Source organism: Drosophila innubila, chromosome X, assembly GCF_004354385.1.
Source record: "Drosophila innubila isolate TH190305 chromosome X, UK_Dinn_1.0, whole genome shotgun sequence".
Taxonomy (NCBI): Eukaryota; Metazoa; Arthropoda; class Insecta; order Diptera; family Drosophilidae; genus Drosophila; species Drosophila innubila.
In genome coordinates, this window is record NC_047626.1 from 15,410,007 (window position 1) to 15,437,269 (window position 27,263).

A 27,263-nucleotide genomic window follows, 5' to 3' on the forward strand; every position below is an offset into this window, starting at 1 on the left:
TGGCTGGCTATAAGCGTCATCGGAATTCCCCAAAGCCATTAAGCGAAAATGTATGCAACACTCAGCCAAAAACGAGCGAAATAACTGAAAAATGTCAGACACAGAGCAACGGGGAGGGTAGAGACCCCATTCTTTCCTCCCCTCTTCAAAACATCATTTCCCAATACCATCTACGTCTTGGCAACACTTCATTAGCAAAACGTTAAGAGCAAGTCATTGAACAAGGGCTGCCACTGAAGTTGCTGCATGCTGCATGCTGCAGTTGCCTTGGCCAACAATAATTTAATTTTGCAGCGCTATTGACTGCCTTGAACTAAAAAGTAATTTCATTGATTACAGAAGCGGGTAAAAGTAACTGAGGGAGAGTGACAGAGACAGAGAGAGAGAGTGCAGGGGGCAGTAAAGGCTAACAAGCTATGAAGCCAAAATCGAACCACTTGGGAGGCTATGGCAAGGCCATAGTTGCAACTTAGGCAACTTGTGGCTTAAATGGTTTCAGACCCAAAGACAGGCACGACATGTAGTTGGTTTCATTCGGAAATTAACAATTTATTGATGAATTATACAATCAATTGTAGGATCAAACCATCACCATGGGAATCCACAAGCAATTCAACTTCTGTTTTGACTATCTAAAGACTTTGGAAAACCCTAGGAATGCGTTTTATTTCGAAATCAAACATTTTTGAAAAGAACATATTTTAACAAAATTAATTTTTTATTAGTTTGAATCATGATTCAGAAAACTATCGGACTTTTTGAGTATATTTTGGTGGAAAAATAAAGAAAGAAAGATAAAAAAACCTAGGAATGTGTTTCATTTCGAAATCGAACATATTTTAAAAAAATTAATTTTTTATTAGTTTATTAGTTAAAATCATGATGTAGAAAACTTTGGCACTTTTTGAGCATATTTTGGTGGAAAAAAAAGAAAGAAAGATAAAAAAGCCCTTGGACTGTGTTTTATTTCGAGATCGAACATATTTGAAAAGAACATATTTTAACAAAATAAATTTTTTATTAGTTTAAATCATGATCTAGAAAACTATCGGACTTTTTAAGTATATTTTGGTGGAAAAAAAAGAAAGAAAGATAAAGCTTACAAATATGAAAAGGAAGCTATTTCAAAGCCTTTATACGCTTTAAATGAATTTTTTCTATTTATTAATTTACAAAACAAAATAGTGGTGCCTGAAATTAAATTATAAATTAGTTTAAAATGGATAAAAGTGAATTTATTTATATGGAAAATCCAAACCGATTGGGGGAAATTTATTAACCAGTCCGACATATATATTAGATGATATGTGACCATGTGATTGTTCTTTTGAAAGCTTAAGCTTTTACAGTTTGAGTTGACAAATAGATGTTAAGTATTTTCATACCACATTTTATCACTTCCTTAGCTTCGTGCTACGTTGTTTTTTGGACACTGTGCTGGGCAATCAAAATGTGCCGTCCCAATTCACGAATCCAAAATAAATGATTTCATCAATGGCTATGCCAATGATGAACGTTAAGTTCAGATGAGGCAACATTTCCAAGCTCAAGATGCCACACACAAAGCAAGCATTTTAATGGCTTTGTTGCCATGGGAATGGTTTTCGCTTTAGTAAAGAATGGGAGAGAGAGAGTGGGGATGAAATTGGGTGTAGCATTGATGATAAGCCCATTCAGTAGTAGTAGCAATGGTGCCGTGCCCCATAAGTGGTAGGTGCTAAAAGCGAAAATTAACTTATCAAACATACATTACAAGCCCAAAGTTAACATTAACAGCATTAACATTAACACGCGGCAACATTGGCTTTACCAGGCGGCCCCAAAGCGAGGCTGGGGAAGGGAGAATTGGAGGCGCCACACAGCTGCTTGAATACTTCACACGGTTCAAGCTTCCTAATGGCACAAAACGTTCACGCATATTCCCCGAACAATTGAAAGTTGTGGCAAACTACTATATATACGCACACACACACACACACACACACACACACACACACACACACAGGCGTACAACTGCGACCGTCTAGCTTGGAGGTATTGAAACACTTGCCGCTTGGGGCAACATTGCCGTTGATTGAGTTGCGTTGCATTTGCCGCCTACACACAAATTTGTCAGCCTACCCTAAAACTGCTGAAACTGAACGCATCGCTCATGTGTCTGGTGTCGAAATAAATGATTAAATGCCACACCAACAATAACTCTAAGTGCCTCTCTCTTCACTACACTACACCACACATCTCTCTCCACGCTCGAAATTATCGGAAAACTCATTAATAAGCAAACGCGATAAATGCCAAAATGCGAATACGAGAATGTGCAAACGCAGCATAAAAGCGTAACGCACAGACGGACAGACGGACACATAAACGGATGGACAGACAGCCCCGCTTAATTGCACACACTCGTATATAACCCTACAGTTTCAAACCTCAAGCAACAATTTGTAATTTAGGCATCCATGAGGAATTGTCCCTAATCGCTAGGGAAAACTAGAGGACTTTGTATAAAAAAGTTAAAGACTTTATTTCATAGTTTTAGTCTAATTTAATTCAACTGTTCTTAGTTGACACTTAATAAATACATAAGTAAATAAATAAATAAAAATAAATAAATAACATTGTGAGTCACTACAATCGAGGACTGAGGAAACCTCCCTAGTAATTCCCTCACCTTTTTCCCACATAAGACATTAGGGACTCCTCATGAAACTCTTCCGAAAAATCTCCAGGTATTAAAGTAAAAAAAAAAAACCAACGAATTTAATATTATTTTTATTTTGTTGTTTTTTTTTTAATTTTTGATTTTAAAACTACATGATACTTTGACGACGGGTGTATATTAAATTAAATTTTTTTTATTATTCATGACTGTTAAGAGTTGAACATCGAACCCAGGAACCCAAACTAAAAAGTTCTATTTGTGGTAAGTCGGCGATTTTAACCATTAAGCCACGAAAGTTAATCGGGAAAATTTCTTGCTAAACAATAATGCAACGATTGACTCCAATTTTAAAGTTCGAACAAGCAGCGACCAGTTGTTTTTAAAACTAACAAGAAAACGTAACGAAATGACAACAACATTCCGGAAACGTTAGGGATAATCAAGGAAAGGCAATTTGGAACTGCAGGAAAGTAGCATGTGTGTGTGCGTGTGTGTGTGTTGAGCGACTGCCCCAAATCCCACAGCTGCATTTAGCTGCATGAATAATTGCAAAAGTCGCCGTCGTCGTCGTCGCTCTGTGGATTCCACATTTCAGAAAATACGAACATTGATGAAAATCTAATATGACTCTTAAGCCAAATGCTTTGGAATGCATTTGAATATGAATGTGAGTATATTTATGTATATTGGCCTCATTATCGATTCAGAACCAATGACATTAGCTGAAAGTGTGTAAATGAAATTCAAGAATCAAGCTTCAAGATTGATTGGCTAGAAACTTTAAGCAGCTTTAATGACAAAGTGAGAATAAATATAAACTAATGACATTAGCTGAAAGTGACACAATCGAATAATGTGAAAATGTGAATAAACTATAAGCTTTAATCCGAGAACAGTTTTAAGATGTTTAAAACTGAACAGATTAATATTTATTTTCTTACAAAAAAAGTCTTTATATACTTTAATTCAAAAAATGTGTCAACAAAAATTTAAGAAAATATAAAATAGTTATTTCAAATTTAAAGGTCTCTAAAACCAATCAATGTGATAGTAATAGTTATAACCAATTAATTCTCATAACACAATGATATCTAACTACAGAAATACAATCAAGTTACATTGAAAACGCTTTTAGCTCCAATTTAATAAACAGGGAAAAATATTACTAGAGGTTGTTCACATAGATTACATCGTAAATGACTTTCTCAAAGTGTATTAAATTGTAAGCTCCAAACTAAGCCGACTGCCATACTTAAAATCAATGTTTGATGACTTGTCCGCCGTTTTACACTTAATTTAAAGCGCTCAAAGATGCCAAAGCATCGACATCAGTTGGCGTTTCGACTTTAACAAAAGCCTCAGGCGGTTTTCTAACTAGACTTTCACATGGCACAGGCTACAGAGACACTCGATGAGGGGGGATATTGAGAAAGAGGCTGAGGAAGAGACAGGGATAGAGACAGAGGCTGGAACGGAAGGCTATGGCATTGCTGCTTTATTAAACAGTTGCAGAGGGTATTATAATTTTGTTATGAAATGTGTAACTACTTAATAATGGCAAGAGAGATTTCATAAAGCATATGTACACTCGATCAAGACAAAGAATTGTTCATCTATCCATTGGTTTCTTATCAACTAGTCTCTTAGTTCTCTTTTTACTGAATCAGTTTACTTAATCAAATAGCTAACAATAAGCAATTGATTGCAATTAATACTTTAATACGAAAAATTGATCTGTTTCTTGAGAATTTGTTATGTACTCAAGTTATGTACTTACTCGTAGTTATGTCTGATAAATATAATTTATTATAAATAAATATAATTAAGTGCTGTCGTAGCTAAAAATTAAAATCTTTTATTTTTCTCAAGCTATTTTACTAAATTATATAAAATGTTAACTTTTGGAAAATAGTTGCTTAATGTTAAATAATATTTAAACATTTTGAAAATGAAGAGAGTATCAAAGCTTTGACGTTCTAAAGATAACTTTTTTTCCTGTTTTTTTTTTTTTGGTATTCTTTTCTATTCTATTCTCTATTCTTTAGTAAATTTTGTTACCTTCGGCCTTTGGGTGCATTGCATTTTAGTCACGTACAAACACGAAAGTTATCGAAGATTTAAGCGCACGTACATGATGTTGCTTCCTAGCAAGAAAACGCTTTTACAGACAGACCCAAAACTGAAAGAGATAGGCGGCGAAATAGATAAAGAGAGGGAGAGAGAGAGTGAGAGGGAGAGCCAGTCTTGTAGAGATACAAGGAAAAACCAAAAGTCGCCATCAAATGCCGTGAGTTATTGTAAAATTCCAGTTAGGTTTTGGTTGTTCGTGTTTTTGGGTTGCACGTCGCAGCCCACACACACATACACACAGACACACACACGACAACGACAATGACAACGACAACGACAACACTGCCAAGTGCTTGTCAAATTGAAATTAAAAGCCAAATGCTTCAAGTCGAGTTCAAGTGGTTTAGGCCAGGCCCAATAACAACAAAATAAGAAAATAGAAAAATAAAAAAAAATAAAAAAAATTACGAAACCATAGACACATCCTTTTTATAAAATCAATAAAACCAAATAAAATACGAGTATGTTGCCCTTCGACAGCACGTAACACCAGACATAACTTTTGCTCTGATTCGCGTAGAGCAGCAGCAGTGACCACATGACCACATGACCACTGACCAGAGTTGGCCATAACCAGCAGGTTCCTTGTCCCCAGACGGACCGCATTTGGGTCTGCTCCGTCTGGTGATATTTTGCGGCTGTCTGTGCGGTCGCGTGACCTTTTGCAGCAGCCACCAAAACGGCAAATCGAATAGGGATTTGAAGCTTGCAACTTTCACTAAGCGATGGCTACAGCTGCTGCCAGTGTTGAGGTAAACTAACACATACATACACCCCCCACACACACACACACACACGCACACGAACAACACATTGAAAGTCAGTCAAGTGGAGGGTCATTTTCATGTCTCCTTTTCTATTTTCCCCCCTTCTCTGGAACTGTTTGCGTCGTCCTAAGGCACAGTTAGCAGTTTTTCAAGCACCACTAAAAGTGTCCTCTTTTCAAACTTCTCAGCTCATTTCGGTGACACTTTTTATTCCATTTTATTGGTAGCCGATACGTGGATTGAGTTTACAGACACATAAATACCCGTTACAGAAGATACCCAAAAAGCAAACTTGTACTTATCAATAGAAGAGCTTAAACTCAAAGTTTGACTTCGTCTGCTGACTTAATCACGCTGCATTGAATTTCTTGTGATATTCATTTACATATAGTATTTTACTATAGTTCATAAATATCTAACACATAACGTACGAGTAAGTAACAGCACGATTTTTACGTTTAAATGTTAAATGAGGTAAAAGTCTAGTGACGAAAGTCTTTCGATGCCCCAAAATTTCTGATATCCACTGAAACCGTAACCGTAATTAGTTCTCTTTCAAGAACCGAAAACCGAAATGCTTGTACCGGTACGGTTGTGGTAAAGTTGCTAAGTCAAAAAGTTGACAAACTTCCAACCGTCATAACTTGAAGAAAACTGACCCGATTTTCAATCGGAATACCATTTTGATCATGGTTTGGCGTCTTCATTTATTCTGTATTCAAATTTTGTTCATTTAAAAAATTTTGTTATTTGCCGACAATCGAAGCCATGGTTCTATGTTGATGGTAAGGGTCCCCCCTTTGAATTTTTAAAAATTTAAAATTTTAAATCTCAAGTTTTTACTTTTAATCAACTCCTTACATTGTAATTAGTATAAAACGCCACTTTAAACTTGATTCTGAGACCTTTCATTTATTTGTAAAAAATCATGTCAAAATGAAGAAATATTTTGACTTGTAAAGTTGCTAGGTCAAAGGCTATAGCAACTTCGAACAGTCATAACTTTGGCCAAACTGTACCGATTTTCAATCGGAATACCATTTTGATCATGGTTTGGCGTCTTCATTTATTCTGTATTCAAATTTTGTTCATTTAAAAAATTTTGTTATTTGCCGACTATCGAAGCCATGGTTCTATGTTGATGGTAAGGGTCCCCCCTTTGAATTTTTAAAAATTTAAAATTTTAAATCTCAAGTTTTTACTTTTAATCAACTCCTTACATTGTAATTAGTATAAAACGCCACTTTAAACTTGGTTCTGAGACCTTTCATTTATTTGTAAAAAATCATGTCAAAATGAAGAAATATTTTGACTTGTAAAGTTGCTAGGTCAAAGGCTATAGCAACTTCGAACAGTCATAACTTTGGCCAAACTGTACCGATTTTCAAGCGGAATGTCATTTTGATCATGGTTTGGCATCTTAATTTATTCTGCATTGAAGTTTTGTTAAATTCGTTCAAAAAATTTTATTCCACTGAATCTACATATTTCGATGTCATAAATATTAAAAAACGACACCTTATCATTTTAAAATGTTTCAAAATTGATTTGGTGTACCGTTACTTACAGGTACTGATATTTTAAAAATAATATTAAATTATGTGCTTAAATGTGTGCTCGATTTTATCAAAACTATTCTTATTGAAATAAACTTTAAATAAATAAATAAATTGCTGCAATCTTATTGCCCAAGCTGCTTCAGTCTCCAATAGCTTTAGGATTTACACATCAAGTTGTTAAATTATAACTAGTATAAGGTCTTCGCAATTGTTGATCGCCTGGACAAAAGATAAAAAGTAGTTTTACATATGTTGTCCTGGCCGTCAAGCAGCATCCGGCAACAATGCTATAGAAATTTCGAGCTGCGCCCGTAAGTAGGCAACACTTAGCAGTCGAAAGGCAAGTTGAAGTTGGGTTCTTGTGTTGTGTTGTGTTTGGAGCAAAATGCTGGTCATATAACTAGGGAACACTTGATGCCGAAAACGAAGCAGCTGTAGCCTGTTGTTGTTGTGGTTGTTGTTATTCGTATAAAGTTGTATCTGTATCTGTATTTGTATCTTTATCCATGCACATTGAAATCTGGCCATGGCCAAGCCATTAAATGCGTCTTAGCTGCAGCAAAAGCAAAACCGTGGAAGATGCCTGCAAGCTTTCGGCATAGGCTCTCCCTCTCCATCTCTCTCTCTCTCTCTCTATCTGTCTTTGTTGTCCACTCTCCACTGTGTGTTCCTCCATGTGGCCCGGAGCTTCTGCTGTTTTCTGCTGCTGTTGACATGTGTGCGTAGAAGTCGCCTGCGGCCAATGGCAATGCAATGACAAATAGGCGACAAAACGAAATGAGAAATATGCTGGCATTTTCGAGAAGCAGCGTGGGAGAGGGGTGAGAGTGAAAAGCGGGCAACAGCAGCATCAGCAACAACAGAAGCACCAGTTGAGATTAGAAAAGCATTTGTTGAAATCAAAAAGCCAGGGACAGGAGACCCAGACAGCTGCTCTATGCGTCATGACAGCAAAGAGGGATCTGCAAAAAACTATACAGGCAGCTACAAAGTCCCTGTTGCAATGCAGCTAAGGACAATACGCAGCAATATTAAAAACAAGCAAGTATCCCTTCTCAGTGGTCGCCTATGGTATACCCAGTAATTAAAAATAAACATATAAACATATATATTAAGCATTTTCATATATTATTTACATAATAAATATACAAATTTCCACAAATGTACATACTTATTTAAAAATGCATTCTATGACTTTTTGTTAAATTTAATAATTTATTTTATATTAAAATAAAAAATTTCAAATTTTACAAAATCTATTAGCAAATATTTGTATTTGTGTTTGTTCTGATATTGTGTATTTGAAAATTTTTATAACATCTTAAGCTTTTAAAGTTTTATTAAAAAATATTAAATACAATCGATCAAAGATAAGCTAACAATATACATATGTATATATCTTATCAAACATAACTTTTTTAAATACTGATAAATTTAAAGAGTCGAATTAGAGCATATCTTTGTCCAGTCTATCAGTCTCCGTTTCAGCCCTTTAACGAATCTAGAGTATACAAACAGAGGGAAAAAAGGCAAGCAATGCCGAGAGCAGACAAAGGTCATATGTGTGAAGATATAATACCCTGCCACGCCCTCTCTAGCCGGTTGCAGCAACTGAACAAATCGGGTGATGGAGGAAGAGTGGGGAACGGAGACAGAGAGGGCTTTATCAAGGGTCTGAGCCCAGTTTCAATTAGTGCTGCAAACTAAATTAAGCTATAACTGTACTTTTTTGCACCCTCCTTCATTGGGCTCTTCTTTTTCTACATTTCAACAGTTTTGCCTATGCCAAGGCAACGCATAAATAACAACAGGCAAATACCAAGCAGTCGCCATTGGAATTGCAAATTGCAAGAGGCCAAAGTTCAATAAAAAAAAATAAGCCAAGAAATGTTATCTATTTCTGTGATAATCGAAGTTTTTATGCCCTCAATTGGAGTAGAGCGAAATGACATAAATATATTGATTTTATTGTTTAAATTGACGATTACAATTTGTGGATTATTTTGAAGAGTTTTAAGAGAAATGTTTTCCATTTAGCTAATTATTTAATGTCAAGTAAAGCAGCCAAGGATTAAATTCTTTAAAGTCAATTGGGCGTGAGAGAACATTTTAATGATAAAAAACATAAATAGTATTAGTTCTAAGATTGTTTTATAAAGTTTTTTAAAAAGTTGCAAAATTTAAGACTTGTATTTAACATATTACATTCGTTTCTTCAGTTTGTGTATTTTTTATTTAATTTTTAAACGTTTGATTAACTTGTTAATTATTAAATGAAATTGATTTTCACAAAAGTACAGTATCCAAAAGATATAAAGATACATTTCTAAGTACAAATGTCATAATCTTCAGATCACGAGCTGCTGCATGAATACAAATTTCCCTCAGCACGCAACTTACAAGGTGAAGATGAATAGCTGACTGACTGAATGACTGACTGAATGACTGACTGAATGAATGAATGGATGAATGAATGGTTGGCCAGGACAAGGAAATGTCGCCAACGGCGACGCTTCTATTGTTAAATGCATGAAAAATTGCCGACATGGCCGCTCATCAGACGCGCTTAGTGGCAATGCCACTTGCAAGTGGAAAAGACTCTGCCACCAAGAGTCCAATGTGCCACGTGCGTAGCTAATGTGTGTGTGTGTCAGTGCGTCAGGTGCATAACTCATACGACGCGTTGCGCTGGCGATTTATGGCCAGTGGCTGCAAATGAACAAAGCGACCAACTCTTTTGACAAATTGCATTGCCGCCTGTTTATTATTGAATTACGAGCAGGAGCACGAACAGAAGCAAAAGCAGAAGCAGAAGCAGCAAACATGCCGCTGAAGGAGGCGCATGTTGAAGACGTTTGTGGCCAAAATGCAACGCTTTTAATTAGCTAACGTTCGCCGTACACTCCAACTACCCACTCCATGGTCACAAACACTTTGCGCTAATGAATTAATTAGCTGTAATGTGCATCGGAGGCATCTACGAGTGCTGGTTGCATCTACTCGAAGTCCGTAAATGCAAAGCTGTCCAAATCAATTTGCTGGCCAGTAGCGCGCACAAGTGCCTAACATGCTGTGAACTGTTGCGATTTGCGTTTAATTAGCATTTCCATTGCCATTGCCATTCCCATTCCCATTCGCATTGGCATTCGCATTGGCATTCGCATTGGAATTCTCAATGCCCACCGACTCGCCACATCGATGGTTGCCTTCATGCCTCTACGCCTCAGGTGCGACAGCATCAATTTGCATTTAATGCGCAACATTTGTTCAAGTTTGCCACTAAGATGCAGCTAAACAACGATGATGATGACATGTCGCACATTGCAGCGAACATTGTACAGTCTCAAGGCAGCGCTAAGTGATAACGAGTAAAAAATAGCAAGTAACAAGATGCAAGCTAAGAGTAATAAGGTTCAATTAGATTCTAATTATTTGAATCAGTCAATCCAAAATCTTTAACAAGAATTTGTAACGAGACGCAATGACAAATCATTATAACGAGAGAGAGAGAAATTCTAACGAGTTGAAGCAAATAGAATCTGTAACGAGAAACTATAAGAAAGTCTCCTGTTGATCAGGAGAGGCACCAACCAAATTCAACTAATAAGCAGGTATAACGAGAAAAAGTAACGAATAGAATTGTGTATGGAGCAGCTGCACCGAGAAGCAATAACTAGAAGCTATAACGAGAAAATGTAATAAAAAAATGCAACAAAAAATTCGTTATAAAAAGCTGTAACAAGAAATTGTAACGAGAGGCAATAACAGCTATAAAAAAAGATGAACTCACTAAAAGCTGTAACAAACACATATAACGAGTGAAAGTTACTAAAAACAACGCCAAGAAGCTATGAAGATAAGTTAACGAGAAAAAGTAAGGAACAGGAAAACAAATAACTAGAATATGTGTAAAGAAGATGCAACGAGAAGCTAAAAAAGAAATCTATAACGAGAAACTGTAATACAAATTTGTAACTAAACGTGGTAAAACAATAAAAGAAGAGAGTTGCAAAAGTAACGAGAAACTTTACAGCGAAATAGTTGTGAAAATTACTATCGGTAAATTAAATCTAATGAGGAACAACCGGCTAAGAAATACAACCATTATTTGGTAACCTGAGAATATGTGTTCATATGTATTTCCTATATTAATAAGACGTAGTTTAAATCAATGATTTTGACGATTTGCTTTTACTGCCATTTCTTTTCTCTTAATTTCATTATTCGTATACAATTAAGTTCAGTAGTCGGTCTATCGGCATTCTTAATGTCACCGCAATTCGCAATAAGGCTTTAATGTTGGCGCAACTTAAAACCAACCGCATGCATCCTACCACCGGTTCCTGTCCATTCCTTCCTCATTTTCTCCGCCTCTGCAACAGATTGCAGTTGCAACTGCCGCATCAGCAAAATCATCTCGAATTGCATTGAACAATTGCGGCTACCGACCCCGCACACCACTCCTGCCCCTCGCTCCTCGCCCCTTGTCTCTTGATCCGCTCCTGTGCCAGCAACATAATTAGGCTTATCCTGTTGCATTGTTGCGACCTGCCCACACACATTGGGGGCGTTAAGTATCCTCTGTCTTTGTGTTTATCTCTCTCCATCTCTCATTCTCTCTTGCTTTCTGTCCCACTCTCTTTCTCTTTCTCCCTGTGTCCCTCTGTGTGCATTCCATTTGTCAACGCGGCCAATTACTGAAATTATTTGTGCGTCGCTGCCGGCGTCGCTGTCAACGTCGCACTGATTTGTCATGCATACCAAGCAATTAACATGTCCAACTGCTTCTTGTCTTTGCCTTCATTTCTCGCTCTCTCTCTCTCTACTTCTCTGTTTTCCTGTCTCCCCTCTTGACATTTGTCTAATTAATTTCAACCACAAATTGCTGAGCAGTTTGCGGAAATATTTCATAAATTGATAAGGAAAAGAGTGCAACCACAAAACAAGAGTAAAAAGTACTTTGCATTTTTATTAAGCCAACAAATACACTCAACTACACACACACACGCGCTACACCAACACTAACACCCACACAAAAATGCCATTGCCTACTTTTGTGCGGCATTTTATTTGCTGTTGAACGTGGCGGGAAGCGCAGATTGAGTGTAAACCTATTAGAGAAATTACCAACAAAATGAACCGAAGCCCTCGCAACTGGCCGAAAGGCCAATCCGCAGGTCAATTCAATTACTAACACTGGCCATTGAACACACGCGAGGGTGGCTACAGAACTTCGTCGTTGTACACTTACAAATTAGACAAGCTTTTTCATTTTAGGCGTTGCCTTTAATTATATTTTTTACATAACTACAGAAGTATACTCTTTGAAAAGTTTTTCATAGCTTGAATAATAGCTAGTTTGATTATTATTGATAATTATTAATTTTTTTTTTTTTAATTTATTAAGAGATTTTAATTATTAAGAGAAAAATTAACTTTGTTTTTCTATAGCTTTTTAAAATTTTAGTGATAAGTATTTTCCAATTCAATAATTTTTCTGCTCGGACTTTAATATAAACTTTACTTGGGTAAGCGAATCTTTATTTGTTAAACTAATAATTTTGATATCATCAAGTGGATATTTTTATATTTATTTTAAATATACATAGATTTCATAGTTAACTGTGCAATATTTGCCCAAGTGGCAAAAAAAATTAGCGTAGCTTGCAAAATTTTTAATATTTTTTAAGAAACAAGACGAAACAAGAAATTTTTTTAACAATAAATTAGCAAAAAATTGTTTAATATATATTACTTATTATTAAGAATTAATACTTAATGACCGCCCCTCGTTGCCTGTTCCTGGGGCTTGTAATTCAAGGCATATATTTTGGTTGTAAATATTTAATGCATTCGCCTGGTCATTTTCATAAACCTTCGGCCACGCCAGCCCCCAAACTCCACCCCCGTTTAGAAATGCCATACCCCAGAACGAGACAGCCCCGCTCACACCCACACACACACAAACACACGCACACACACATAAACACACACGAGTGGCATAAAAATAAAGCTGTCCTTGTTTCTAGGCAAGCGATGTTATTATTGTTATTAAATTTTACTGCCTATAACTGTTGCTGGCAAGACAAATTAGTGAGCGTCGTGGTGCACTGATAAAAAAAAATGTTCTTAAATCAAGATTTTGGTCTCAAAACTAAGAATTTTGGTCTAAAAATGCGTCTAGAACAGCGGTGGGCAAGCCCTTGCTCCTGCTGCTCCCAGTGCTCCCGATTGCAAATTTCGTGCCCACCGCTGGTCTAGAACATAAAATTCTTAGATTAAGAAAACACATCTTGGTTTTGAGAACATTTCAAATAAGACCAAGCTCTCGTTTTTATAATAAGTGTTCTTAAAACTTAAATAAAAAAATAAAAATATTAAAAATGACTTTTTAAATTTATATATAAAGAATTTTATTAATTTTGACTTTTATACATTTTTTCTGTCTTGGTAATTTTCCACGGGGCCACCATTTGTTTTATATGAAAAAGTACATATTTATACATTTCCTAACAATTTAACTTATTTTTATTTTGGTATTAAGATCTTTGATTTTGTAGATTAATATTCTTAGTATTAGTAATATGGTCTTAAAATGTTTTTAATTAAAGAATACAATTTTTAAGATAAATGTTCTTGATTTTCGAAGTTGGTCTTTTGGTCTTTTTCAGTGTAGGAGTGCATATTCTTGTCCAGACTGTGGGAGTTGCTCTTTGCCGCTTTAGCCGGGTACAGCCTAGATAGAGAGATGACGTAGAGGGTCGAGCGTAAAGTCCTGTTTTACGCACAGCGTTTGAATGTTGTGTTTGTGTGCTCATCAATATTTATTGGGGTTCGAGTACGTGAGCCGCACACAATCAGCGCCAGAAACCTGGCCAGTGCTCAGTGCACAACGTTTTGTGCAAATATTTTGTTTTTATTTTCTATTGCCGCTATTGTATGTTGTATGGCATCCATCGTCCTTCCGCCCAGAAAGGAGCTACAGTCAGCGACTGATATATTACAGGCTTTGGCCAGCCAACAATAAACCGGAACAGGAGCAAGGGGGATGGGAAGGGAGGAGGTCATGGGTGTGGCAGCCACACAATACTTGTGTTTGTTATTTACTATTCAAAAACTTCAATTACCGCTAAGTAGTCGCCGGGGCGTTAATCGCCAAGTGTTGTTCTCTTCCTCAGTTCTCCTCCACCTCACCTCTCCTCTCCTCTCCTGCTGAACTCTCCTCGATATTGTAGTCAGTTATTATACTGATTAACGTTTTATTTACACATAAATAAAACAAAGTGTATTGGTTATTAAGTCATTTCGCAGTTATCGTCCATTGTTGCCAGTTTGAAAACGATTTACAACACGCAGGCCCCAAAAAGTAGGCGATACTTTATGTTGTAGGCGCTACAGGAATAGGAGCAAGGAACAACAGGCATAGTAACAGGAATATGCTCGTAATTTAATCCGATTTTCTCTTGACTTTGTGCTCTTGGCCCCCTTATAAGGGGGTACGAGTAAATGCTTAAAGCAGCTTAAAATGAATAAATAAACGCTATATTATGAAAAGATACTCCCATTGGAAGGCTGGGTGGTCAGTGAAAAGGATAATGTGAATTAGATAGAAAGATATTTAAGTGTACATATGTGTGTGACTTCTAAAAAAAAAGGGCAGACCATTTAAAGGAAACATCTGTTGCTTTATTATTAGAATTATGACGGGTTTCTCTGGGCAGTCTGTAAAGTGAGACAATTAAATAAATATGGAGAAGTTTGTTTGAGATAATAAATACCTTATGACACTTGTAAGTCTATATGAATGCTATAGTTATATTCTAAAATTCTTTAAAGCATTGTTAATCTTCTACATTACTGACTACTCAAGCCCCAAACCTCTGAAAAATTAATATTAATTCGGAATAAAATACATAGTTACAGAAAAATAGTATTTTTTGAGCTTGATTTTAAAACAGTAGAAAACCAATAAAATCAAGTGGGAAAGGCTATAGTCGAAAACCCGACCATAGGATACCCGTTACTTATTTCAATATGAAATAGTACTTTAAAGAAGTTAATACCTAATAAAAACTACTGCATACTTTTAGGAGATCGTACTTAAATAATAACTTTATTAACAACTTTGGTTAGCTATAACTCCCGTTCTACTTGTTTGACCTTGCTGCTGTTAAGTGAGATTATAGATAATATTAATAGATAACGTTATTTACCATACAAACTGTATTATCTTAAAAGCTGTGGATTTGGTGGTTTTTCGCGATTTGCGGGGGCGAAAGGGGACGTGTCAAAATCAAACTTGACCTGCTCCAACGCATTTGGAGTCTATGGGTGAAAGTTTGGTATCTCTATCTCTTATAGTCTCTGAGATCTAGGCGCTCACACGGACGGACGGACAGACGGACAGACAGACGGACAGACACACATGGCTGTATCGACTCGGCTGTTGATGCTGATCAAGAATATATACACTTTATGGGGTCGGAGATGCCTCCTTCTCCCTGTTACATACATTCCAACGAACACAAAGCTAACCTAGGTTCGAACAAAAATCGACACTTGAACACTTATATGAAATTTCCATCATAAATCTACTATTCATTCTCTTCTTGTGAGTGACCATTTAAGCTTCACTGATAGCTATTAAAATTTGCAAATACAATGAAAACACAATAAGCTATTTAAGTTCCAAAAATTACGTCTTTAGTCCTAATATTGAAAATGATGAGAAAGAAGAAACGATGAAATAAATCCACAGAGCACAATTTGGCAACTTCAAACCTGTGATTTCCTTTGCTATTTGCCACTTATTCTACAACTTAAATCGAATTATTGATATACTCGCACATAAATTGCATTTGTAGAAATTGAAAGAAACAGATAGAAAGAACAATTGTCTAAGAAAATAACAGAACAGCTGCCTTTGCTCATAAAAGCGGGCAACACATTTAAGTATAAAACGAGATGATGGCGATTTGCTGAGAGATTTGTGAGTGATTTGATTGCAGCTGCAGTTGAAACACACACATGGCTAGAAAGGAGTGTATGTAACGGTGTGTGTGTGTGTGTGTGTGTGTGTGTGTGTGTGTGTAAGTGTGTGCGAAACTAATGGAAGAAGAGCAAATTGCGAGGGTGGAGTGGAGATGGGTGAATGGATTTCACATGCTGTTTTTGGTTCAGAGCTGACAACACGCAGGACTCAAGGCTCAGAATGTTGGCCAGCCATGTCCTCGACTTACATGCGTGTCCTTGTCTGGGCCATGGCAGCTTGATTACAAACTAAGCCCGTTTACCGAGCGAGGGCAGCAAGCTTAGTTTGCTTTATACAATCAGAGCTCGATGGCATGCCGTGGATGTCAGTGGATGTTAGAGAAAGGACATCATCGCTCACTGATTGCCAGGCGCTTGAGCGAAATAACAAAATAACGAAATAACGAATTATGTGTTTGCATAAATAAATAAGTAGTAGAATGCCTGTTTGCCGTCGTCCGTCTCTGTCTTCCTCTCAATTGAATTGAGTAGAGTGAGGCTGCACGTCCTTGGGATATCGCTCCTTTTGCATCCTGCTCGACACATTCCGTTCAACGCTGTCGTTGCCACTATTGTCGCGATGTGTTGTGCAAAAAATTCGCTCGCTTTATTATAAACAAATAGGAGAGATCCACCAATGCGCCAGTTCGTCGTTCCAACATTCCCATACCCATAACCATTCCCATTTCCATTCCCAGCACTGACAATGACACGCTCGCCATAATAGCAAGCAGCAGCAGGAGGAGCAGAAGGAGCAGAAGGAGCTGGAGGAACAGGAGGAACTGCGGGAGACGCATCTATGCGCCAGGCAACGGATGCGCACAGGACACGCCACCCGCAGGACGCGGCCTGCTCCATTGCTGCATTGCTCCATTGCTCCATTGCTGATGCAGCCAGCGAAATATTGTCGCTTGCAATAAATGCCAAGCATCCGCTGCGCCAGCGACAAGGACGCCAGCGACAACGACAACGACGACGACGACGACGACGACCGCCATTATGGCAGTAGCGCCATTTTGTTTTGCCACTACATCCCTTCCCCCCCTCTCAGCTTCCCCTTTCTTCACGCCCTTCAACAATGCGGTCCAAATAACGCGAATGCGATAAATAATGCGGCTTGGCAATTGGCGTTGCCGCTGCCGCTGCTACCGCCGCTGTCTCTGCCTCTGCCGCTGTCACTGCTTCGGCAGCCTCTGTTTTTTATGCCTTTCGGATGGCTGGCATCGAGCTGTGCGCATCGCTTTAAGCCTGCTTGCCTCACATCCGAGTGAACTTTAAAGGTGCACCATGCGGATGCGGCAAGTTTCCTATCAACGCTTCACCATTGCCCGTTGCAAGTTCGATTTGCCTTCTTTATGCATGGTATATGCGCAAATTTGATTTGCATTCAAGTCGCATCCAATTGCATACAAATTTCTCGAGTCATTTCTTTCATTACTGTTCACCTGTGTTTTTTCATATTATTTTTAAAATTTTATTTTCAGTTTATTTATATTTATTTTATTCTGTTATTAAGCAACTATTATGAAATACAAGGGCGTAGGAATCTTTGCGCGTAGGGGGAGCCAAAGAAAAATTTTTTTTCATTGTATATCCACACCAAAAGTCTCTAGAGATTTTTGAAGGAAATGATTTTAAGAATTTGAAAATTTTGGAGCTTTCAAAATGTCAGTGATTTCATATTTTTGATAAACAATATGTATTTCCAAAGTCACTGAAGTCGACTGCCATAAAATTATTTAAAATTTCAACTATCATAAGTTTTTAGCAGTAATAGAATAAAATATATATAAATTTTTTTGCAAAACTATATAAGTTAAGACTTTTTCGGAGAGTAGTTTATAAAATTGACTAGTACCTTTGTACATACGAATGTATATATTTCAATTTTGTTATCCGTTTTAGTTCTGTAGAAATTAACTTTTGATTTATTTGGCGTTGTGCAATATTTTAACAAGGAATAAATTGTTTGCTTTAAATTTTTAATTTCAGAAATAGTAACAAACTTCAGATCGATTGTAAACTTTATCCATTTTACACTTTTAAGCGCTTACAACTATTTTTCTTAGCGCTTTTAATAGCCGTGCTATCTTTAACTGCATATTACTCATACGCCACATAGGCCATTGACGCTTAAAGAGCAAAGACAGCGAGCGAGAGACTGAGAGAGGGCAAGCGTGTTAAAATTGTCAGCTTCTGTTAATTTGTTATGTATGAATTTGGTCACACAACCACACACACACACACACACATACCTCCTTCCACATCCCGCCCCTTTTACCCATCACATGCGCTGCATCAGCACTATTAAATGCACTGTTGCCACCTGTTTTGTTGCTACTCGTACCTTTGACGACTATACCTTAATTAAAACATCAACTGAAGCATAAACAATGAATAATTCACATCATTATGACGTTGGCCACATATGAGTATATGACATGTCTAAAAAAAGCCAGCAAGCGAGTGAGAGCGACAGAGAGAGAGAGAGATAGAAAGAAGTAGAAGGCGAGTGAGAGTGAGAGGAAGAGACTATGCGAGAATGCAATAGTTTTTGCAATATCTTGCAGTCAACGTCGCAGTCTACGTTGTCGTTAGCGACTTTTATGCAAATTGCTTACGAGGTGCAAACAAAAAAAGTGTTGCATAGTTTTGGGCGCGTATTTAAATTGGCGCGCCAGTTATATCCGGCGCTGCGCAGCCAATCTTGACACACACACACACACACACTCACTCACACACACACACACACACACTCTCACACACACACACTCTCGGATACGAGCAGATGCCTTAAAGGCTTTAAAAGCAATTTGTATACATTTTTCCCATGCCGCGTAGAAAAAAACTAGAAAAATATTTTGAAGCACACCTTTATACATTTTTATCTATCGTACTTTTTGTATATTCCGTCTGTGTGCCATTTATAGTTTTACGCGTGCGAATTTAATCAAAAGTCAAAAGCACACGATACGATGAAAGGATGCGCCAGGACATGTTCGGTGCGTGTGCCTATACATATATGGGCCTATGTGTGTGTGTGTGTGTGTGTGTGTTTGCCTGTTTGCGTGTGTGCGTCTGTTTGCGTGTGTGCTGACCCACATAAAAGCAAACACCAGCAAATAACTGCGAGCGTTGCGAGAGACGAGCACAAAAAGACTCATCAAAAACTCATAAATTTGCAATTTTCGACACATGACAAAATAAATTGTAAACAAAGCTGCGCTAAAGCAAGAGCCAAGCAACAACAAACGAAACAACAAGAGCAACAAGAGCAACAACAGCGTCAACAAAAAAAAAAAAAAACGAAAAAAACAATAACAATAACAATAACAACAGCAGCATGAATAACAAACATAAAAACAAAGGCAGCCCACACGGCGTATGAAAATATTTTTGATACGACGCGTCGCCCGTGTTACACAAAGCCGATGAAGCTGCAGCAAAAGCTAAATTTTGTTGCTGAAACTGATGGAAGAGCAAAGAATGGGGATGAGGCAAAAGAAAGACGACAGCGACAGCTGAAGCCGTCAACAATTCCATCATTCAGTTGCTTGTCCAGTGAGTGAACTTTTCATTACTATAGCTGGCAGCGCCTTAAGCACATCGAACCCAAAACCAAACTGAAAACTGAACTCGATAACACAACAGCAATGTTTTAAAGTTTATGAAAGGCAAGCTGAACTTTTGTATTTGTTTCGATCAGTGTCTTTATTCTCATGTCATAATTCAAATCAATTTCACTTATTTAATTGTATTTACTGAAGATAAGACGACAGATGCTTATCACCTTACAATACAGTTGTAATGTGAAATCAGAATAATGCAAGTAGTTGATACCCTGTAGTCTTATGCTCAAGGGGTATTTATGAATATCGCACTATAAGGTATATGCCTTTTTTTGATTGTAATTAAAATATCTTGTAACGTTTATTTAATTTTTAGATAGCAGCATTACTATCGTAAATTAAATATAAAATATTTCAAACATATTAATTTATAATTTTTTAAAAGTTATTACAGAGTATTCTTTCGCTCACTCTTGACTTATGACTAATTTTATGTGAACTTTTTTTTACTTCCTCTGAGAAATACATATTATAAAGACGATTCTTTCCCTCTCAGTTCTTTCATTCTTTCCTTCTCTCTATCACTCTCCTGTTCTTTGAATTCCAACTTGAAGAGCAACTTTCACTTTGCTGGAATCGCAATGAGCTTTACGATTCGTCGTGAAGTTTATATTTATTATTCACGCTACTTGAGTCATGGTTCCACATAAAGCGAGTGCTTTATTCGAGTATACAAGTATTTGTATTTATTTATTAAAATAACTGCCAGATTTTCATTCAATCAGCTTGCACTCTCATTTCAATGCAGATAAATCAAAGTTCAAACTGCCGCTTGCTTGTGGAACATGTCTTGGGGTATACGCAACTGCGGAATACCCTCGACCACAACAGTTCATAACAATTTAACAAAATTAACAGCTGTTTGAAGTCTTTGAAGAAATTTTATTCTGAATAAAAGCAACTCGAATTCAAGTTTTTTTTTTAATTTGCAATAAAGAACTGAACTGTGAGTTATTTAAAAAAAAACACCTTTACAGATTGATGTACAATAAATAGGGAATTCTCAATTGGTTCACAATAACTGCCATTTACAACTGCATTTGTACATATATTTGTGCATAAATAAATTTACATACAAATACAGTGGCTTACAGCATTTTTGATTCACTACATTTATAACTTTGTTTCGTTTTAAGTGCATATTTCACATATGTATATAACAAATAAATTAAAAAATTTTAATTAAACCAAGGCTGCAACCGGCTCTGAGCCGAACTTCGTAGAACCGGTTCGTTTCTGGTTCTTAAGCAGCCTGAACCGCATATTGAACCGAACCCTTGCAATTATTTACTTTGCGAACCCAAACCTAAGCTGAACTGCTTTCTAAAATAAAAGGTTCGGTTGGAAAAAAAAAATTATTACATAAATTTTATGGTTTTCTAATACTACGCAATTATTTGAGACTTTGGATTAAAATAAGTAATTTTTAAATCTTAAAACAAATTTAAATTATCATAAAAAATTTGATATCTTTAAAAAAAAAATTTATTTAGTTCAAAATGTAGATAAAAATGTACAAAATTGTATGAAATTGAACCAAGGCTCGAGCCCAAACTTTGAGTTTAGGGGGTATACAAACCAATTAATGAACCGAACCGATGTCTTGCTCTATGGTTCGAACCGCCGAACCGAACCTTTAACGAAAGTTTAGAGGTTTTCAGCCTTGGTTTAAATAAATTCATTTAAAAGTTGTAATATGTAAGAGTAATGGGTCGAATAAGCTGGGAGCCACTGTACATACAGATCAGTGTATACACTATAGAATATATGTATGGAAGACATATCGCCCGATATCAATTTGCCCCTCACACTGTTCCATTGTCGTAATTGGAATGCATTGAAATGCGAATTGTGACCCACGTCGTGTGCTTTTTGCTGGCAATTTGAGAACGAGAAATGAGAAATAAGAATTTGCAACGGCGACGATGCCGCTGTCGACGTCGACGTCGGCGTCGGCGTCGTGAGCGTCGCGACGTCAAGCTTATGACTGTTTTGCAACCGCAAGAATAATAACAACAACAGCAACAACAACAGCAAAAAGCAATAGAGAAAAAGTTCAACTAATTAGCGCAAGTGACTTTTGGAACTGTTGCCGTTGCCGTTGCCGTTGCCGTTGCCGTTGCTGTTGCTCTTGACGTCGACGTCGCTGTCGCCGTCTGCGCCAACGTTAACGTAGACGTCGTCTACCTTCAATTGAACGGCGTCGCAGTCGCTGTTTTGGTTGTTGTTGCTGTGCCACAGCTAAAAGTTGTACTTGTAAAAAAAAGAGACAATTAACACATATTTCACAGAGCGTCGCAACCGGTTCAATTTCTAGAACGGCCCCCCGAAAAGTGCAGAAAACAGCAACAAACTCATATTATAATACATACCTTTATCTATCTACATATGTGTGTGTGTACATATATGCGTGTGAGTGTGTGCTAATCTTTAAATTGAAAAAAATCTCAGTGGCAGCTTCTGACGAGGAACTGCTGAGCTCTATGGAATTTATTTTGCGGCCGGCACTTTCAGTTTGCAGGCAGCGTGCGGCGCGGAGAGGTCACAATAATACATATATAGTATAATAAAATAAAAGAGCTTGAAATGAATAAATATTGAATATTGAGCAAACTCGCTTTTTTCCGCTCTTTCGCTCTGTCCTGCTCTCATACAAGGGCAACGTGAATTTAACTTTGATAAGCGCTGCTGCTTATCAGATTTCTTATCGCACTACTTTGCTCTCTCTCTCTCTCGCTCGCTCGCTCGCTCTCTCGCACGTCGTTTTTCTGACTGGCTGCGAATCATACACACAGTTTAAAGCACAGCTGTTGTCGTTGTGCAAAAGTCGCAAGCTCAAGAAGAGGACGCAAAACGCAGCAACAACAGCAACAACAGCAACAACAATAAACGCTGGCCAAAGCTCAAGGCGCAGCTTGCGCTCCAACAACGTCCATTATGCAAAAACAGAACAATAACACAACAAACAGCGAACACTAAACAACAAGAACAACAGGAACAACAACGGCAACTGTCGTTTATATTTATAAAAAAAAGAAAACAATTAAAACAATTAAAGCAATGTGCAATCAAGTGCCTTAAAACAATTTAAATAAATGAAAAAAAATAATCAAAAACAAAATAAATAAATAAAGAGCGTCACTGCTTACAAAATCAACCAAAAATTATTAAAAAAAAAAAAAATAAAACCAGTTACAATAGCAACAACCGCGAGCTCTCGCACACACACACACACACAATGGCCAGAGATAGACTACCGGAGCTTTTACAGGTAAGTTGGAGTGTTAAATATTTTGCAGTCACACTCGTATGTACTATATTTCAAAATGCTCTCAAAACTGCCATATGTTGGGTGGTTGGGGGATTTTATATGTGCTTCGGCTCGTAGTGCTAATTGTCCGATCACAGTGGGGCAAATTCTAAGCAAAAGCATCCATGGATTTCCAATATTCACTCTCTCTCAACAAAGTGAAAAACGACAACAGTGCACTCAATTTATACTTAAAATTCCGAAGAAAAAAAATGCTTGTATATCACACAAAGTGTAACGCCTTAAAGAAGTTGTGACAGACTTTTTAAAGTGTACATATTCCTGATCAGGACGAAGAGCTGCGTCATAGCCATCTTGGAACTGCTCAGATCGTATCACTATATTGTTGTCACAGAAACAAACGGTCGAAAATTAACTTTCAGTAAGAAAAGTGTTTCTTCAAAAAATTTCTTTAAATATTCAGTAGGAAAACCGTTTTTCTTCAAAAAAATTTCTTAAAATATTCAGTAGGAAAACCGTTTTTCTTCAAAAAAATTTCTTAAAATATTGAGGTATTGCTTTATACATCCTGAAGATGTTTTTGATAAATTTACACTTCTATTTTTATACGATCAGAAGTAAAATGAAACTTTTAGTATGCAATATTTTCAGTATTGTTTTTTTTCTGGAAATGTCTTAAGCCTTATGTATACTATACAGTTTTTTCAGTAAAAACCATAAAGCAATAAATTAAAATATATTCTGATATTGAATGTTGAGTTAAAATAAAAGAAGCAATAAAATATGCGCTAAAAAGAAAATCCTTTTACATGTTGAGCAAATATTGTATAAATTGAATCACCATATCATATATAGTATGAATCTGTCATAGAACGAGCGGTCGAAACTTGACAATAGAACCTTTCTCTTGTATTGTATTTCTTTCTCAAACGTAAAGTTCAAATGCAATTTCCTTTATCCGTTCTTAGCTTATCAAGACATTATATCTAAATTTAGCATACAGTAAAGTTATGGCATTTCTCAGTTGTAAAATGCTTACAAGTGTGAGTAACTTTCAAGTAAAAACCACTGCAAATCAGTAGATAATTCGTTTCAGTTTTCGAAAAAGAGATATCATTTTGTTTTTTCACTAAAGTCCCACAGTGGTTGTCGTAAAGCTCTATTTCAATTCATTACTTGAGCTGAAGGCTTTTTTTTTACAAATACTACGCTAACGGCATTAACATTACGTTAACCCATTCCATATGGGAGTGTCAGATGGAAAGTGGAGTGCGGGAGTGTGGGAGTGTGTACGTTTATCAGAAAGCACCTAGATTGCTCATAGATAAGGGCGATAAAGTTTGCCACCCAACCGAGCGGTCGTATCCCCATTCCACATATGTATTTTCGTTGGAACACTGCACAAATTTAAGTTGTTGGTCGCATTTATTGCTCATTACACTGTCCAGATGTGAGAGGGCAAATAGATCGTCTTTTTCTTAGTCTTCGTCTTCGTCTTTGTCGTCGTCTACGAAGTCTGCCGAAGTTTTAGTTTCAATTGCCATAGAACTTTTTGGCTGTAAACTGTAAACCGTTAAAACGTCGTTTCCTTAACTTTTTGCAGCGTTCGTTGAGCGCCAACTCAACGTCGTCATCCTCGAACGGTTCGTTGCTGCTCAGCGTCTACAACGCCACCACAGAAACCCTCAACGGCAACAACAGCAGCAGTTGCAACAACAACAACAACAACAGCAGCAGCAACAGCAACAGTGACAACAACAAGGATCGGGATAAAATGGCACAACACGGCAACAATCTGGATGCCATTTTAAATCCTGTAAGTATATATATATATATATATATATATGTGAGTGTGTGTGTGTGTGTGTAACTCAAAAACAAATTTTGTATTTATCGTGCATTTTGGGCGACCGCATGAATCAGTTAAGTCAAGAGCGACGCTAGCAGCGACGACAACGTCAACGCCGACAGTGACAGCGACAGCGACAGCGACTTCAGCGTATTACTCAATCGAATTGTTTCGCCGCGAACCCGTGATAAGCAATAACGTATAGCTTACAGCGCCTATTTATAAATTAAATACATGAATATATATGTACACATACCAATACTATGTATAAATCGTGTTGACTGAACGACGCTAAAGTTTGTTAACAATTTATCACAGCTTCGAGGCAAATATGCATTCTCAAGTGCCGAGATCTTATCACGAGCTCTTCCCTTGCTATAAATCGAGAAGAGAACACAGCTGGCAACTGATCAATAAATTTACTCAAACAAATTTCTGTTGTAAGCTAGATCTTGCATTAAATAAGTCAAATTGACAAACTGATCTTATCAAAGTGTATGTGCATACAATACAATAATAGTTTTTATAACACTAAATAAACATAATTGGTAACCTTTATTCAATATATTTTTAAGTCATACTATATCGAGTCTATAATAAAAATATTGTTTTGATAAACTAAATCTAAATCTAAAAAATCTCGCTCTAGGGTCATCGCTCCAAAATTTTTACTGCACATTAATAAACTTCTTAAATTATATAAAAAAATATATATATTTATTCCATTTTCTGTGAATATTTTTATTAGCTTTGTCACAAAATATTACACTGATGTATCTGAATAAAAATTGTATTAGTAAGTTTACTTTACTTTTCAAATTATCGAACATAAAAAAAGGTTTAAAGAATATTATTCAAGTATGATGTTTCTTAAATATATTATTCAACAGAATCTATTCATTTTCGTTTGACAACTTAAAGCCGAGGAATTTAATGTGATATTTCGGGGGAATGTTATTTTTAAAATTAATTCCTACAAATTTAAGATCAGTATAACTTGTTTCACCAAATTATTGCCCGAAATAAAAAAGATGTTAAATTGGCTGCACAAAGAAAGAAGATGCGTGTTGTTACATACGATACTTTTATAATATGGGGTTGATGTATTGTATTATATTTGAAACTTATCTAACTCTCTTTATTCCTTTATAGTACTCGGGAATTCGATATCAACTATCACAAATTGCTGCCAATCTGGAGGCCATGTCCCGCATGTCCCAGACAATCAATCTGCGCACCTTTAGCGGTAGGTACAGTGAACACATTTGGACACTAAGATCGAACATTGATAACTCGTGTCGTATACAGAGAATGAAATGGATGAACTGCACAACAAAAATCTGCGTCTGGGCAATCAGCTTATGACTCGTTTCAAGGAGTTAAAAGCGAATATGCCACCAGAGACGGATTACAGTTTGGAGGCGAGAATGAAGCGCACTTTGTTTTATGGCCTGTACCAGACGTACATCAATCTCTGGCAGAAGAATGAACTGTTCTTGCAAAACTATGAGACAAAAATTAAAAAGAATCTGCGCATGCATTCCAAGATCAGTAAGTGATTAGCAGAAAATCTGCATTAATAGAAATTGTATTTTAATCATATTTCTTAAAAACACAGTCAACTCGGAAGCCAGTGAACAAGAAATTGAGCTGCTTATCGAAAACAAAACGACAAAACTCTTTGTAGACAATGTAAGTTGTTCTTATGCTTTATATTGATCGGTTTTAACAAATGCATTAAGATTTTGCAAGAGACGGAAATGGAACGACAAACATTGAGAGATCTTATGGATCGCTTTAACGAGCTGAAGAAGCTGGAGAAGTCAATTGAAGATGTTCATGCCCTGTTTATGCGAATACAAACCCTGGTCATGGAGCAGAGCGAGACGATACAACGGGTGGAGTTCCATGCAAATCAAGCAACGCTTTATACAGACAAGGGAGCTAATGAGCTGGATAAGGCGAACGATTATGCAAAGAAGGCGCGGAAGGTGAGTATTACGTAATAGATAATATTGTTTTGTAATTCAAAATATATTCTTGCCTCAGCTAATTTGGTACTATTTTTAATGTGAAAAATTCTTTTAATTTTGCAGAAAAAGATAATTCTCATTGCTATACTCGTCGCAGTAGTGTTAGTTTTAGTATTTGTTGGTATTTATTTGTGATGTAAATATTCATAACAATTTTTTTTTGTATTTTTAAGGCAAATAAAATTATATATTTCCTAAATGGCCTGAGTTTGAATTGATTTTCAGTATTCAAAAGCAAAACTCACCACACAATGGCGTCGCGACTGCACAGAGTTGTATTTGTCTGTCGAAACAGGGATGTACATTACACCAGTCAGCTGATTTTTGTTTACA

At 36.7% G+C, this 27,263-nt stretch overlaps 1 protein-coding gene across 1 annotated transcript; it reads left to right on the forward strand.

The window, feature by feature from the left end:
* Positions 1–22,911: 22,911 nt before the first annotated feature.
* Positions 22,912–27,129, forward strand: LOC117793572 (syntaxin-4). The gene is made up of 7 exons (XM_034633926.1): positions 22,912–23,048; positions 24,652–24,864; positions 26,050–26,143; positions 26,206–26,448; positions 26,516–26,589; positions 26,640–26,888; positions 26,994–27,129. The coding sequence occupies exons 1-7, from the start codon at positions 23,016–23,018 to the stop codon at positions 27,063–27,065; spliced, it is 978 nt and encodes a 325-aa protein (XP_034489817.1). The 5' UTR covers positions 22,912–23,015; the 3' UTR covers positions 27,066–27,129.
* The last annotated feature ends 134 nt before the right edge of the window (positions 27,130–27,263 follow it).

Excerpts from the sequence above, each read along its gene's own strand:
- LOC117793572 (XM_034633926.1), top strand. The coding sequence starts at position 23,016 with ATGGCCAGAGATAGACTACCGGAGCTTTTACAG. Across the intron at positions 26,590-26,639 it reads CAAAACTCTTTGTAGACAAT|ATTTTGCAAGAGACGGAAAT; the intron begins GTAAGTTGTTCT and ends AAATGCATTAAG. Across the intron at positions 26,889-26,993 it reads ATGCAAAGAAGGCGCGGAAG|AAAAAGATAATTCTCATTGC; the intron begins GTGAGTATTACG and ends TTAATTTTGCAG.